At 33.3% G+C, this 18,409-nt stretch overlaps 1 protein-coding gene across 1 annotated transcript in view; it reads left to right on the forward strand.

Annotated features, from left to right (window-relative positions):
* The window catches only part of LOC145288375 (purine nucleoside phosphorylase-like), a 46,140-nt gene extending 33,616 nt beyond the window's left edge, over positions 1 to 12,524 (forward strand). Inside the window, exons 4-6 of the mRNA XM_080136325.1 lie at positions 2,180 to 2,355; positions 7,812 to 8,002; positions 11,305 to 12,524. Of these exons, the coding sequence (XP_079992451.1) occupies positions 2,180 to 2,355; positions 7,812 to 8,002; positions 11,305 to 11,507 (570 nt within the window). The 3' untranslated portion in view covers positions 11,508 to 12,524. The remainder of the gene's footprint in view (positions 1 to 2,179; positions 2,356 to 7,811; positions 8,003 to 11,304) is intronic.
* The last annotated feature ends 5,885 nt before the right edge of the window (positions 12,525 to 18,409 follow it).

Genomic DNA, 18,409 nt, shown 5'->3' on the forward strand with positions numbered 1-18,409 from the left:
AACATCATTGTGCTTTGCGTTCAATAGTGGTTCCTGGGCCAAATTCTTCATTGACATCGCGAGCAGCTTTTTGGCCTAGCTTGAATTGAAATTAGAAAATTGTATGAATTTGCTTCTTTTCCATCGGATTCAATGTTCTGAAAAGAAAACAATTGTTTTAAAATGACTGTAATTTAAACGATTAGATTCAGCGAAAAACGTTCTTTAAAATGATATAAAAAGTAAAGGTATTATGACAAAAACTTGTTTGAAAATATGTCATTTGAAATCAAAATTAAAAATTCCGCTAGAACTTTCTTTTCAACCTAATAAAAAAAATCTTAATGTATTTGATGAATTTATTAATCTTAAAAATTATTAATTTATAAATATAGAACAAATATTAATGCATTAACATTTAAAAAGTATTAACTTATTAAAATTAAAAAGTATTAACTTATTAAAATTAAAAAGTATTAACTTATTAAAATTAAAAAGTATTAACTTATTAAAATTAAAAAGTATTAACTTATTAAAATTAAAAAGCATTAACTTATTAAAATTAAAAAGCATTAATTTATTAAAGTTAAAGAAATATCAGTTCATAAATATTAATAAATATTAATTCAGTCACATAATTTCCAAAAAAATCAATACAAGGTGGAAATATATTTTTGTATTTGCTTCAGTTTTTATTTATTCATTACACCTCGGCATTGTATAAATTACTATTATATACACACTGCACAATACCTCGGCATTGTATAAATTACTATTATATACACACTACACAATACCTCGGCATTGTATAAATTACTATTATATACACACTACACAATACCTTGGTATTGTATAAATTACTATTATATACACACTACACAATACCTCGGCATTGTATAAATTACTATTATATACACACTACACAATACCTCGGCATTGTATAAATTACTATTATATACACACTACACAATACCTCGGCATTGTATAAATTACTATTATATACACACTACACAATACCTCGGCATTGTATAAATTACTATTATATACACACTACACAATACCTCGGCATTGTATAAATTACTATTATATACACACTACACAATACCTTGGTATTGTATAAATTACTATTATATACACACTACACAATACCTCAGCATTGTATAAATTACTATTATATACACACTACACAATACCTCGGCATTGTATAAATTACTATTATATACACACTACACAATACCTTGGTATTGTATAAATTACTATTATATACACACTACACAATACCTCGGCATTGTATAAATTACTATTATATACACTCTACACAATACCTCGGCATTGTATAAATTACTATTATATACACACTACACAATACCTTGGTATTGTATAAATTACTATTATATACACACTACACAATACCTCGGCATTGTATAAATTACTATTATATACACACTACACAATACCTCGGCATTGTATAAATTACTATTATATACACACTACACAATACCTCGGCATTGTATAAATTACTATTATATACACACTACACAATACCTCGGCATTGTATAAATTACTATTATATACACACTGCACAATACCTCGGCATTGTATAAATTACTATTATATACACACTACACAATACCTTGGTATTGTATAAATTACTATTATATACACACTACACAATACCTCGGCATTGTATAAATTACTATTATATACACACTACACAATACCTCGGCATTGTATAAATTACTATTATATACACACTACACAATACCTCGGCATTGTATAAATTACTATTATATACACACTACACAATACCTCGGCATTGTATAAATTACTATTATATACACACTACACAATACCTCGGCATTGTATAAATTACTATTATATACACACTACACAATACCTCAGCATTGTATAAATTACTATTATATACACACTACACAATATCTCGGCATTGTATAAATTACTATTATATACACACTACACAATATCTCGGCATTGTATAAATTACTATTATATACACACTACACAATACCTCGGCATTGTATAAATTACTATTATATACACACTACACAATACCTCGGCATTGTATAAATTACTATATTATACACACTACACAATACCTCGGCATTGTATAAATTACTATTATATACACCCTACACAATACTTCAATTTCATCAAAATTTTAATTTTATTTGATGTTCAGGCAACGCTGCCCGTTCGAGTAATGAAATTGCTTGGAGTGAAAGTCTTAATCGTTACGAATGCAGCTGGCGGGATTAATCAGGATTATAATGTCGGAGATTTCATGATCATTAAGGATCAACTGAATATTCCGGGTTTTGTTGGAATCAATCCATTAAGAGGACCAAATGATGAACGGTAAGGAATGAAAAAAAAAACTTTCAATCAAAATAATTCTAATTTTCAATTCTAACATAAATAATCAACGTTAAAATTTTTTTTTTTATTATTGTTAAAACATTTTCAATACTACCACTTGTACGATCTAAGGGAAATAACTCTGATTAACTTGCTATTTATCTGCTAGTGGCATCAAAAGATTAAATAGATATAAAATGTTATTCCTATTTTAGGAAAGTTAAGCAACTTATTAGACTTTGTTATTAGATGTTGTAAGATTGGTTGATGAAATTGTCTCTGTGATGTAACATCCTGAACACATCTTTCTAATTTTATGTCTTGATTCATTCGGACTACTGTTCTCACCTTGAGTGTTACTTTCACAATGTTTTGGTTGATGTAACTTCTGACCTTCTTCATGTGTATCTTATTGAATGCTCGAATCTTTTTATCAAACTTGGGAATTTGCATGGAATTTTGAACGGAACTCTTTATTTAATCTAACACTGTAACATCTTGTTTCATCGACCATGACTAAGTAATTTGCAATTTTGTATTTTGAGTATCGCCCGCACTGAGGATTGAACCTTCAATCTCTAAAAGGGTGTAACTTTACAACTGAATTTTACTAAGTACTTTATTCAATATGCCACGAGTCTCAGAAATTATGAATTGCTTAGGACTTCTACGCAGTCATGACTGACAGAATGAGAGTATGCTATTTCCATAGATTAAATAACGAGTTCCATTCAACAGAAAGTATAGCAAAATCCCAAATCTCTTTCTCCATCGAACAGTTTATCGATACTCAATGCTTGATTTGGATGGTTTTTTAACGTTCATACCGAAACTACTCCTAGATTCTATATTTAAAAACGAATGCATCCGATATAGCATCAGACTTAACTAATTGGTTAACTATCAACATAGACAGCTACATCTCCTCCAGAAAATTCCAACAGAAACTGAACAACCTTGGTACAACCCTGAATATGCTGCTGTCATTGCACATAGAAACGACTACTTCAATTGCTTTAAGCGTAATAGATGTTTTGAAACTAAAGTCGCCTTTAGAACTGCAAAAGGATTCTATATTCTCAATCCATCAAGTCTAAAGTAGAAGAATGGAATCGTTATCAGGAGTTTCGGTGACAAAGTCCTAAATAGATACATGTTCTCTATCTCGACCATCATCAACAGGCCTGAAGTGATTTTGTCAGCATCTGACAAAGCCAAACTCTTTGCCAAGAACTTTGTAGCAAACTTATGCGATCAGGGTCTCCTTCCTCTCGAATTTCCTCCCAAAACTGAAAATAACTTGAGTGAGACCCTTATATCTATTTGTGATAGAACCTTGATGCCAGCAAAGCAACTGGTCCTGACAATATTCCAGTTATAGTATTAAAAAAGCTGCAATCGGAACTTGCACCAATTCTTGCAAAGCTGTTCAATCGATACATAAATAAGAAATGTTTCCCAACACGTTCGAAAACCTTATTAGTTTACCCAATATTTAAAAAAACTGAAGATCAGTCTTCTGCATCTCAGTACAGATCAATTACTCTTCTGTGTTTAATGATAAAATTGTCAATCACCTCAGCAAAAATAACCTTCTCAGTGACAAGCAATATGGTTTCTATCTGATGAGATCTACAGCTGATGTACTGACTGTAATTTCACATAGGATCAGTGAATCTATTGACTGGATTTTCCTCTCAAGAGAAATAGATCTTGACATATCAAAGGCATTCGATAGGGTTTGACATAAAAGTCTAATTCATAAGATTTCCAACTATGGTATATCAGGAAATGTTTTTTAACTATCGAATCTTTTCTCTCCGATAGGTTTATACAAGTAGTTTTTGATAGCTAAAGTCTGCAGCTTAAAAGTCTGAATACTGGCATGCCTCTGGGATTCATCTTGGAACCAAGTCTATTCCTTGTCTTCAATTATCTTTCAAATTACATTCTAAGTTCATTTGTCAACATATACGCAGATTACACTACAATCTATGGCAACACTTCAAAGGCCAACAATGACCAAAATCTCTCCTAGTCTATTCCCCAATCTTGAGCATGTGATGCAATGGAGTAAAAAGTTGTTAATTTTAATGCCTCCAAAATCAAGCTTTTATCTTTTCACCATTAATGCTCTGATCTTCACTTGGCCCCATTTGATATGAATGGCTCTCGTCTAAAAGAGGCTCCTTGTTTTTACAAACTTCTAAGTCTGACCTTTACTCCTCACCTGAAAGAGAAGACTTCCATCAATTTTGTTGCCAAGGTCACCGGAGAAATGGTTGCATCGTTTTACCGCTCCAGAAGTTATCTAACTACCGACGCAATCCTCTATCTGTATAAGAGCCAAACTCATCCTAAAATAGAGTACTGTTGTCCTTGCAACCTCTTTCTCAGAGAAGAGACTTTGCGAGCCTGTCTATGCTCTATCGCTACTTTTATGGCAAGTGCTTGTCTGAGCTTCAATCTATGGGGCCTCCCCCTCCTTGTCAAACTTTCACAAAAAATACTTGTCTTGCTGCAACGATCAGTTTCTCCTATTCACTATTTGTGCCTAAATCTTTCCTAGAATTGTGTGCCTGTTGGACTTTTCAAGCTGACTTTTTTTTTATATATGGTAGTCATCACTTATCAAGGCTCGGAAGCCACTCGGGGATAAGGGTTATTGCGTGTACAGTAATCAATGGGATAGTATCGTAGTAATCATTAGTATTGGCGATTTGATAAAGTGTCTTACTTAAGGGGGCGGTTCATCAGGAATTTGTTTATGTTGGACTTGAAGACATCCAAGTTGTAGTCAGGTGGGAGACAGACAAACGGAAGAGAGTTCCACAGGCGTGCACTTCTAAGAAAGAAGCTTTGTTCATGGAATCTATGTCTTGATTTTGGTACAGATAAAGAGTGAGGAAAATTTTTGACAGTGGTTTCAGCTAGACGGGTATTTTTCATGAAAGATTGGCGAGTGGGGACCAGAGATTGGAGCTAAGACGAGCACTTGCCATGGAAATAATGATAAAACAAAAACAGGCTTGCAACGTCTCTTCTGTGGGAGAGAGGTTGCAGGAAAGACAAAAGGGCATCCCCCACTAAGCCACAAAGTCTATTTTGTACTCTGTTAAGGCAGGATAGGCTGTTTTTAGCAGCTCCTGCCCAGATGTGGCAGCAGTACTCCATCCTTGGATTTACTTGGCTTTTATATAGATAGAGAATTGCATCAGCAGTGAGATATCTTCTGAAGCGGTAAAAGGCTCTTACCTTTTTTCCAGCGACCTTGGCAACAGACTTGATGTATGTGTTCCATTTCATATCAGGAGTAAAGATCAATCCGAGAAGCTTATCAAAACATGGAGCCTCCCCAATTGATGCCAGATGGGGATCAGAGCGTTGATGATGTAAAGATAGAAGCTAGGTTTTAGATGCATTAAAAGTAACCAGCCACCTCTTCCCCCACTGTACCATTGCACTCAAGATGAGAGGATAGAGAATCAGAGAGAATTTGTCATTTACGGCCTTTGATGTGTTGCCATAGATGATCGTGTCATCAGCATAGATGTCAACGAATGATTTAAGTATGTATTTTGGGAGATCATTGATGTAGATCAGGAAGAGAGTTGGGCCTAGGATGGACCCCTGAGGGACTCCAGCATTAATACTGTGAGCCTCTGATTTCTGCCCATCAACCACTACTCTTATGAGCCTATCAGAGAGAAATGATTTAATAATTGAGAAAACATTTCCAATTATACCGTAGCTGGAAATCTTGTGAAGTAGGCCTTTATGCCATTGCCTTATCGAAGGCCTTTGATATGCCAAGAGCAATTGCCCTAGAAAGGAAGCCTTTGTCAATAAATTCACTAATCCTATGAGATATAACCGTTAGCACATCTGCGGTAGATCTAGCAGAAGGGAAACCATATTGCATGTCACTAAGAAGGTTATTTCTGCTGAGGTGGTTGACTACTTCTTTATTTAATATGGATTCCAGCAACTTACTCATGACACACAGGAGACTTATTGGTCTGTACTGAGAGGGGCATGACTTTTCACCTAAGTTCTTAAATACAGGGCATACTGATGAGGTTTTCCAGAGTGTTGAGAAACACTTCTCCTTGCCTCCATACTTACAAAACTGTTTAAGTGTTGCGCTTAAACAGTTTTGTAAGTATGGGGGCAAGTTCTGGTTTAATCTTTTTCAATACTATAATTGGAATGCCATAAGGGCCTGTTGCTTTACTGGAATCAAGGTTCTTGATTAGCTTGGCATCCTCATGCACATATATTTATATGTTACATAGCGTGTTGTCTGTTATAGGAGGAAATACGGGGAGTTGATGGCCTTGGTCGCATAGGGTAGAATTAACTGCAAAGTTCTTGGCAAATAGTTTGGCCTTGTTTGATGCTGACGAGATGGCCTCAGGTTCATTGATGATGGTTGGGATAGAACGCACGCTTCTGTTTTAGGATCTTGTTTGCTATTTGCCAGAACTGGTGGGAACCAAGCTGTTGTTCAGCTACTTTGGATTTAACGGACTGAGCATATAGCTCTCTTGCATTTTTTATTACTCTTTTACAGTGGTTGCTGGCAGTCCTGAAAGCAGCTTTAGTCTCAGTACATCTATTACGTTGGTAGTTATGGAAAAAGTGATTTCTGTGCACGATGGCAACAGCACATTCTGGGGAGAACCATGGCTGGCTGTTAGGTTTTTGTTGGAATTTTTAGGATGATATAAATCGCTCTATGCTTACAATTAACCATTCGGTCAGGTCTGATACTATAGAGGACACATCCTTTTTAAACATGGAATGCAGAGATAGATCAAATATAAATGTACTGAAGCTATCCCAGTCAGCCGTAGAGTATCGATATAATAACTATAATATGGTTGTCTTCAAGTCCAATGTAAATAAGTTCTTGTTTAGCTACACCACCCCAATAATCCTACTTTCTACCCCATTTCTAATAATCCTAATTTCTACCCCATTTCCACCAATAATTATTAATACGCTTTGTCTTAGTGACTACCATGTACTCATTAACCCTAATTCTTGAGTGGCCATCAGGCCCTAATGACTCCATCAATGTAAAGAGAAAAAGAAAAAAAAGATTCCCGAGTTCAACAAGTTACACCTGAAAAGGTGAAAGGTTACATCAACTGAGAGGTTGTGAAAATAACACGCAAGATGAAAACAGTAGTCTGAAGAATACGAATAATACATTCTAATTCTAATCTTTAACTTCTAATGGAATTTTCCACTTTTATGCTTAATTTAACCTTATGTGGAGATTTCCGTTTTTCACAGATTCATGTCCAATATTGTTTAAGGGCAAGAGAACATGAGATTTTTCATTCAATGCTGAGTCTTATATATATGATACTCTTGAAATTTAACCAAATTTATTATGGAAAACATTTCATAATAAACTCTGAGCTGAATATTTTTATTTTCTACTTCAGGTTTGGTCCAAGATTTCCAGCCATGTCAAAGGCATACGACAGAGAATACCGTAAATTAGCGAAACAAGTTGCGGAAGAACTTGGTTACTCCCATTATTTAAGGGAAGGTGTTTATTGCTCTCTGGGAGGACCATGTTATGAGACCGTTACGGAATGTCGGTTCCTGCAAACTGCTGGAGCCGATGCTGTTGGTAAGTCTTGAACAGATTCTCATCTATTACTAATGGATATTTGGTATCTTTCTGTCTGAAATTAGACTTTTATAGCTGAAGCGGATATTGTACTTTTATTAGTAATAGAGATTTGGTAACTTTGTCTGAAGCCAATACAGGGTGGAACGATAAAGTTGTCCCCCCTAAAGAAAACAACACTACTGCTTTATTTTAAAACTTTTGTTGAAAAAATCGAATCAGGTAACTTGATTATGTAGTAGAGCTTACATCTATTCAATGTAGCTGCCGTCAGCCTCAATCACCGCCTCAATATGGGTCCGGAACTGGGAGTATGTCTTTTCCACAAGTGCTGATGGGAGCTTGGTGAATACTTGGCAGATGGCAGTGATCAGACTAACTTTGGTGTTGTGGGAAGTTACGTTGGTGATGTTCTCGACGTATGACCAAACAAAGTAGTCCAGTGGGTTAAGGTTAGAGGAGAAGGGGGCCAGTGAGAGAAGTGTACAAAGTTTTAGCACTCCTTCTAAGGCCAATCCTGGATCTCTTTGGACTTGTGGGATGATGCCGAGTCCTGCTGCCATGCTCAGGATCTGTTAGCAGCCACCTAATTGCACCAGATCACCACCACACTTTTCAGCACATCCAGGTACACTTTGGTGTTGACTTTCAAGCCAACTTTGAAGATGTGAGGTGGCATGATGTGGCCCTCACTTGAAACCACACCAAAGACCATAACTTTGGTTGGAAACTTTCTTTTACACTCTGGGTATGCCCTCAAGTGTTTAACCATCCAGCATTTTGAGGGTGCTGGCAATGATCCTGTTTTCATAACTTGGATTGGTAGAGAGCATGAGTTGTAAAGCAGTGCATCTCTGATTTTGCTCGTTGAACTTTGTGTCACTTTCAGCCATGATAGAAGGCCCCTATCGCTCTTGGGATTTGCACACAACTGGCGAACTAGTAAATTGTCTGCAACAAAAAAAAACTTGTTTTCATCAAATGGAAATGGAATCATGTTGTCTTTTCTATGACGACAATTTTATCGTTTCACCCTGTATTATATCTTTCAATACTAGCGTTAGATTCGGGTGAAGTTGTTTGATATTTGCTCTGTTATCATGAGACTGACCTTCTAGGCATTACGTCTTCCTTTTTTTAATGGAGGAACGTAGAAGAGATCGTCACAGTCTACTGTTCATGAACAAATTCCACACAAATACACCCCCTGGTCACATATTTTTGTTACTAATTATAATAATGAACTCATTGTGTATGTAGTGCATGTCCACTGTATTTCCGTAGAATGGCATGTATCCTGGATATGACCTTATCATCATCCAGTGATGACGACTTATTTGGGGCCTGTGTTGAATTTAATGTTGTGTCTTACTTACCACTGCTTTCGGCTCCATTTTAGTCTGGAGTGGTAATATCTATTAGTGGTAATATCTATTAGTGGTAATATCTATTAGTGGTAATATCTATTAGTGGTAATATCTATTAGTGGTAATGTCTATTAGTGGTAATGTCTATTAGAACATCTGCTACTACATGATCAGGCTGCCTGAAGATACTGGCTTACAGACCAAAAATGCGTCAAAAATTAATGTTTTTTCTTTTTTCCTTTTGCAAAACTCAATCATGTTCTGCAAAAACAAAAACAATTTTCTTCTACAAAACAATCAAACAAAACACCATGAATAAATATTTGAAAATATAAAGAACTTGAAGCATAAAAACTTTTACCAAAACTACTGGATTTGGCATTAAATAACCCAGAAATGGTTGATATGCCGTAGAACAAAAATAACCATTCAATTCTGCATGGAAGGGTGATATTACGTTTAGTTTTGACCAATTTTGTGACAGTTTCGTACGGTTCAGTGTTTTAGCAGTCAACAACTAATGCAGGCAATTCTATTTTTCAGCAATCCTGAGTTTGAAAAATGATTCCAAAAGCCTGAGGAGTTGAGACGATGTTAATGAAGATCAGCAATTTTCTCCAACGAATGCGTTGCAGATTTTGCAGTTTTCTTTGTACCGCTAAAGATGTCTGCAAAAAAACGTGTGCATGTGTAAAAACCTTTTGTTAAAGAACTCTGTCACTAATAGAAACGTTAGTTTTATAAAACAATATTTCTGCTAATTATGCACAGTGTGTGCACACACCCTTGAACTACTTTTTTTTTGAGTACTGCTTAGGTATACTTACTATATATATGGGGGAAAAAGAAAAGAAAAATATCATCCCATCCACATTTTTTCTTCAGGAAAATTAAGTTCATCATTATATCACCTTGAAGATGTTTCTCAAAAATCGGGATGAAACGATATTTTTCTAATGCTATAGGTTTTTCCTTCCTTTTTCCCATAACGTCATACCATTGTACCTACTTTTTTATATGCCGCTACATGAGGGAGAGAGTGTCAGAAAAAAATGTGTGTGTATATATATATATTTTCACATGTGACGGCACGGTCTTTAACAAATTCGTACATGCAATTCTGAATACCACCGCCAAATCGACATGCCAAGCCACGAACAAATACCGTTGAATCAATGCACACATTCCAAAGCAGAACCGAACAATCTTGCTGAATCGACACGCCACGATACAAAAATCCAATAATGCAAGACATTTTATTAAAGAAGTGTATTGTAAAACTCGCAAATCACTTATCGGCTTTTCTTTTCATAGCCGTTGGGCGAAACCAAATCGTCACTTTAGGGTAAGATGGGTATAGTTCATTAGTGGACTTGATTTGTAATCAAAATGTCTCGGGTTCGCTTTTCACCGCAAGTAGGCCCAACTTATACGCTTGTGCACAGCACATTATATATATATATATATATATATATATATATATATATATATATATATATAAAATCATGTTTTTAATGAGAACTTCTCTGATGTTAGTGTAACTGGGATGTGTGCTGTTTAAACGAGATGGTAAATTGCAGCCAAAATGTCTTCCTTTAGTATGCCCCCCCCCCCAAGAAAAAATGAGAATCGTTAATAAAAGTCTGCAATCATGATTGTCTAACATTCTTTGTTTTATCACCGTGTAATGATATTATTTTATCACCGTGTAATATTATTTTATTCACCATGTAATGATATTATTTTATCACCGTGTAATGATATTATTTTATCACCGTGTAATGATATTATTTTATCACCGTGTAATGATAACCACATAAATACAATGTATGTGATTGCCAATATTCCAAGAGATTGTTTTGATTATCTTTGAGTTAATTCCACATTTCTTTGCTGATTTGATTTTATGTAAATGTCTTTTTTTCTTTTCTCCAGGGATGAGTACCTGTCCCGAGGTTATTGTGGCTTGTCATGCTTCCATGCGAGTCCTTGGACTTTCTTTGATCACCAACAAGGCTATTATGGAATATGATTCTGACCTCGCTGCAAACCATGAAGAAGTCTTGGAAACTGGCAGAAAGCAAGCATGTGTCATGTTGAAACTTGTATCCACCATTGCTGAACGGATGGTCATCTAATTTCTGTACAAGTTGGATATTTTTGTAAAAAAGACACATTTTTTTTGTTTGTTTTTATGTGGAGAATTGTTATTTGCATCATTTCTATTTTGACTAGCGTTCTCTCTTTTAATGTTCGAAACGTTTTAGCTACTATACTCTTCTACAACTATACACTTAAGACACACGCACACACCGTATAAATTACAGAATGGTAAATTCTAATGACCATTTCTTTAGACATTTTTCAAAAATCATATCTTTACAGTCTATTTCATACACACATGAACAATCAGAATATACATATATGATGAAATGAAAAAATTGGCAAATTCTGCTGCATCCAAGGGCAGATAACTGTCCAAAATAGTGTCAGTTGTTACCATATTTTTTGCCTCAATAAGTATGAAATAAAAAACGAGCTAACACCAAATAATGGTTATATAATAAATAACAAGTCACCCTAACCGTTACAATAAACCATCTCGAATATCTGTTGTGATAATGGTGTTGAAAAAGCGACTGATTTAGTCGAAGGTTTGATATGAATTTATCGTCAAAGGGAGCTAATCCATTTATATCTAGTTATCCAAAGCAAAAGAATAAAGATGGATATGCTATAAAACAGACAACTCAAACCAAATAAAAATGGATAATCTTTGAATCTATAATTATTTACATTTAACATTTTTTAACATTTGCTATATTATGTACAAGTTTAATGCCAAATATTCCGACAGCATGTTAATCCTTTCAAAATCACAAGAAGAAACTTTTCAAAAAATATTTTTAATCCACCCTAAACAAGACATTTCCACTGAGACATAAAGGGCTACTATAAATCCATAGGGTCATCCTAAGTGGGGAGTTGTACAGCAGCTTCCACTAATTTACTGGACAGCCTAAAGACAACATCAATTTATTTTCCATTCTATCTGCTGGAGTAATTTCAATAGCACTGACTTATTTGCAGACATGGAAGGTGGGTTTTGGATGTAAATGTTAAAGTATTTTTATTAAAATGTCAATCAGACAAAACACTGGAACTTCTACGTTGTACTGATATACAGATACGTTAAAATCTTTGAATGAATGCTATTAAGTTAGCAATATAAAAATTTTCCTATGCCAAAGAAATCACATTAATATTTTTAAATTATAATTTTTGGTGCTTTTACAGATAAAAACACAGATGAAAATCGCATTTCCAAATAAAATGTGTTTGATATACTTACGTTTCAACCAAAAATAAGTATTTTCACCAAAAAACTTATAAAAAAGTAGAAGTTTAATTAAAACTAAAAATCAATCTATATCTATAAATATCTCATTCTTCGTTCGTTAGTTAACAAACGGATATACCAAACTGTTTTTTTTTTTTTCATTTTAAAAATGGAATTATATCCCTTTTATTAATATTTTTTTTTTTTAATATTTTGTGTTTTATATACATTCAATTTTATATAGATTAAGTTTTATATACATAAAGTTTTATATACATTAAGTACAATTGTTGAATGTTATTCTTTGATTATATTCGTTTGGGGGGGGGGCACAATTAAAAAAAAGATCAAAACAGCAAAATTTAAGTTTCCGTTTATTTTTACAACGACCGTAAAACAGCGCATATTCTGCAAGTTTTATTGTAAGTTATAAACATCTAGATCTACTTACGTTATTAGAAACCGAATGACCCTTAAAAATCTGGTAGCTGAGTGTCAAATCTGCTTAAAATATTAAAAAAAAAAAGAAAAATATAGAACCTCTCCAAGACATACTGAGGGATTGATTTACTAGGATTTGTATTAGAAGCTAAGCACTTAAAATTATTTAATTGTTGAATTTTTTGCATTTTGGTTAAATTTATTAGTTTGCAATTGCTGAGAGCCCACTCAAAAAATTGAACAAAAGACGAAATTAAAAAGAATAGTACTCATGCAGAATTTAACCCCCCCCCCCGATCTGGATTCCAATTATGGTTAGGGTTCGACTGGCAATCACCGGATTCAGCTGAGCGTTGTTCAAATGTTGAAACACTAAATCAACATTTTATTTTTTTGCATAATTAATGATGGGAGTATTTTTTCTGTTTATATTCTTAACATCTGTTAACAAACAAAACAAAAATTTGCACATTCCCTTGAAAAAAAAAAAATCAAACTTTTCTCTACTTTCACCTAACTATTTACAGTGTTCATATAAAGCATTCATCTTTTCTTTTTATAATAAAAATTCTGTTTTCAAAAAGAAACGTTTACTGCTAACTTTCTTTAAAAAAAGAAAGAAAAAAAACATTAAACTTTCACCTAACAATTTATGGTAAAAAATTCATCTTTTCTTGGAAAAAAACCCAACTTTTATTGATAAAACATAATTGCAAAAATTAATAAAATAAATAAACAATACAAAATGCAATTTTTCTTGAGGGATGTCTTCCATTTTAACAAACTCAGCCACAGCAACGCGTGGCCGGGTACAGCTAGTTTTATCATAAGTTTTATCGTATTTCAAGAGTTATCTGAAAACTAGGGGAGATAATTCAGTCCATTATTTTGACAGATTTTAACATTTTTCTGGAAATATACAACTCCTGCAAAATATGATAAAACTGATTTTTATTTTTAAAATTCAATTCGATAATTTTCCCTTATCTTTAGTGAGAATATTCCTTTTTGCCTGATACGAATGTATATCAAAAATTTTTTTGACATCTTATTTACTTAATCTGTATAAGCACCAAATTTTTTACAAGGGAGGTAACGCACTGTTTCGCTTATAAATCCAGACATGAAGAATTGGCTGGTATTTTTATTTTTTTAAATCATTTTATGATTATTTTTTACAATTGTTATAACACCATCTTCATAGTGTGAAATGGATTTTTGTTTTTAATTTTTAACTATTTTGTTGTATTTTAAACCAATTTTGTTAAACATTGTTGAAACTATTAAAACATCATAATTTAATTTTAAAGTGAGGAGTACAATTTCAGTTAATTTTTAGTTTTCAGGTGACAACTTGTCGTATCAAAGAAATAACTGTTATCATAAATCATGATAAATTTATCTTTCAAGCAGAAAAAATAATTTTGGATCGAATGATATATTCATTAGTAATATAAGGATATTCTGTGACAGACATTTTTTTTTTTTTTGATTAATGAATTCTAAAAAATATTAAATTCCGATAATTAAAAATAATTGCATTTTTAGTGTTTTTTCCATTTTTTTTTAATAATAGAAAATTTGTTCTTCATTTTCATTCACAAATGAAAAAAATCTTTTTTGTAAATAAGAAATCAATTGTTGAAAGAAAAAATCTTTGCTTAAGGTCTGAAAAATTAGTGCGTGTTCAAAAATAATGAAGAATCTAAGGTGCTCATAATGGAAAGAAATGGAATCAAAAATTGATCAAGTTTTATTTTTATTAAGAAAATCGTTTTAAAAGCGAATTTGAGTTTTTCCAATAACAACATACCTGCTGTTCAAAAAAAAAAGGTTTTCTAAAATCTCACAAGTTTGAATTATATGGAGTTATCTCTCTTGGTTTTTAGACTGGTTCAAGATGACGTTATGATATCGTTATTCATAGTTTAGTCACAAAATTTGATTTACAGATTTAAAAATAAAACTACTTGATCAAGTTACGTATTTAGTTGTTTAATATAGGAAGAATTCTGGACTAGCACTATAAAATTATCTCCCTTAATTTGATAAGTTGCCACCTTAAATTAAAAAATCCCTTTTTGCTAATAGAAAAACACTGCCGTTTTGAGTCAGTTGTTATACCTGTCTGGCTGTGACATCATTTTATAGTATTAGTATTAGTAATATAAAAATAATATCTACTTTTATATATGAATTCAAGTTTTAATTGAAAATAAAGATTTTCTTTTAAGATTTCTACAAGGTTTTGCAAAAGATTTCATAAATGAGACAAAGTCATTTAAATCATAATTTTGAAAATAAAAAAAAAAAAGATTAGATGAAATAATTTTTAAATATTCCAACATGGCCGTCTATCAGCTTTTAATTTGCAAGCTAAAAATCTTTAAAAAAATTCTTTGTATTCACCAACACTTAAAATAAAAAGCGTTTATACCATTTTTGGATAGGAGCAAAGTGTAGTATCTGTTCTGATGCTACACTTAGTTTATACTGTCCTCAGTCAGTTAAGGAGAAATCCTTACCTGAGATAATTTTCATTTTTGTTCCAATCCAAAGTGCCTCTTTTTAAAGGAGCTAGATTTTCCCCAGATTACAAAGTGACCTTGTGTCTAACTTTGCCCTTATGGGGAGACAAAGAGAAGCATGTGTTCCTACCAAAGAATCAGAATCTTATTTACTGTGAATTAATTCAGGGAAGGTAATTTAGAATTGCTTAATTTGACTTCATGCCTAAAATTTCTTTTTACATTTAATAAATTTAAATTTCTGTTGCTGAAAATTTTAAGTACAACAAAACGTTTTTATTACAAATGATTATATATATATTGACATATATTTTTGTAGACTTGGACTTCACAAAAATAAAGTTGAAATAAAGAAAATTATTTTCCGATTCCCAGCAATTATTACATATTGTTTTTATTCCCCCACCACTTTTCCACATGAGGTAAACCTGATTTTGTTTTCCATTTCGTATCTCTTGGAATATTGGGTGCATGCCTATCTTATTGGTCTCCCTGTGCGTGCGTGCGATTGCCAGATAAACGTTCATTAGTTTTTCCTGAAAGTTTATCACAAATTGTATTTCATTAAATAGATTGCACAGTAAAAAGATTTTATTTGCAAAAATTCACGTTGTGTCCAAAGGGGCTCAAAAGAGGTCAAAAATGCCCCCAAATGGCCAAAAATGACATGTTTTGCCTCATAACTTTTGATCCAGCCATTAAATTCATCTGAAACTTGACCAAAATGTGGAGCTTATTGTTCTTAACATGAATCCAGTATGGGTGACCCTGGCAAAATTCTGGTTCGCATCCCCAAGGACTTTCAGTGCTAAAAACACCCTTTTTTGTAGCTCTTTTTTCATATTTCTCAAGAAAAACTTGATTTGTTTTTTCATGGTGGTACACTCAAATATACATGTGTTAAGGCTTGAAACTGCATCGTTATACATTTACATTGGGATTCAGCATCCTCAGGGGCTCAAAAGAGGTCAAAAATGCCCCAAAATGACACGTTTTGCCCCATAGGATTTGATCCATCCATTAGATTTTCCTGAAACGTGGCCAAAATGTTGAGGCCATTGTTCTTAATATAAATTCAGTATGGGTGACCCTGGCAAAATTCTCTCTGAAAGGGCTAAAAAAAACCATGCCTTTTTATAGCTTTTTTTTTTCGTATCACTCCAAAACTTGATATGTATGTTTTCTATAGTAGTTTTTTATGCTGAATTCAAATACATATGTCTCAAGGCATGAAACCATACCGTTTGTCTATTTTCACTGGGATTCAGTGATCAGAGTAGCTCAAAAGGGGTCACAAATGCCTCAAGATTGCAAGAAAATGACACTTTTTACCGCATAACTTTTGCCCCATCCATTAGATTTTTCTGAAACTTGGCAAAAATATGAAGGTAACGTTGACCCTTCACACTTCTCACATTCATCATTTCTTCACTATTTTTTGTGGTGTCATCTCACATTCAGCATCAGAAGGGGACGATGCACGTGTGGCTTGTTATGATGGAGATTTGATATCTGTCTGTAACCAAAATCTGTCACATTTCTTAAAGAATTTATCTCACATTGTGAAATAAATATTTCGAAATTTGGGATTTCTGATCAAGTCATCTCAATTCGTCAACAAAAGGAAAACAAAACCCTTTTATAAGCAACAATGTATATATGTTTAGGTGGCCTAAACTGTTGGGTGTAGGTTGTCAAACCTTAAGACATTATCACAGTGAAGGAAATAAAAAAGTTTGGTTGCCACTTTTCTGCAAACTGTATATTGTCCAGCCTTGCTCAACTGTCAAACTGTAGGTAGGCGTGTGTGTGTGTGTATATATATATATATATATATATATATAGCAATCATGAATGGAAGACTTATTATTTATGATTAAAAATAAAATACATAAAAAAGGTGGGGCAGGGGGAAGAAGAAAATAAAAATAAAAGGGGAGTCAGCTGACCGATTTCACCCTTGCTTTCTCAAAGCTGTATCAAGAGACTCAAAAAGGAGAAAGAAATAAAAAATATGTACATTATTAAAATAAAGTTGTATTGCGTTCTGTTTTGGGTGAAACAAAACAAAAACAGGGAAGCGATTAAAATAAAACAATGTTAAGATATTTTTCGCAAAGATCCTAGAGGTTAATCACGCTCAAATCTAAGAGACATTTCCTCTGCTTACAGAGAGAAGGCCTTCTCAACCGAACATGAGTGAGCATGACTCAGGATTGAAAACGAGTTTGCGCTGAAGTTTGTTGTACGTGACGGGTTTTAAATGAGATGATCAGCTATTGAAGTCCCGTATGTGTTGGCAAGCACATCCATTGCTTGGTATGCCTCGTTTCTGATTTCGGCACTCTCAAAGTAGATTTGTACGGGTAGAGAATAACCGTGTGTGTGAGAAAGGGTTTTGAATGATAGAGAACCTATTTTACAAGAAGCAGAAAGAACAATGTATTGAATATATGGACTCTGAGAAAGAAAAATCTGGAAGTTTCAGAATTGACTTTTTTTTTTTATGAAGAACAGGTTCGTCCGTAAGAATCTCACAAAATAAAACGACATGCTTACAATTGAAAGACACAAGCTGAGTCTTAACAGGATTAACTGAAACAAGCCATTTCGTATGCCGATCTTTTTTTTTTTTTTTTTTACACAGTGATCACCACTTATCAAGGCCCGGAAGCCACTCAGGGATAAGGGTTATTGCAAGTACATCACGTTAGTGAGGAGATTTTATGAA

This window comes from Euprymna scolopes, chromosome 2 (genome assembly GCF_053919585.1).
Source record: "Euprymna scolopes isolate OS-2025 chromosome 2, ASM5391958v1, whole genome shotgun sequence".
In the NCBI taxonomy this organism is placed as follows: Eukaryota; Metazoa; Mollusca; class Cephalopoda; order Sepiida; family Sepiolidae; genus Euprymna; species Euprymna scolopes.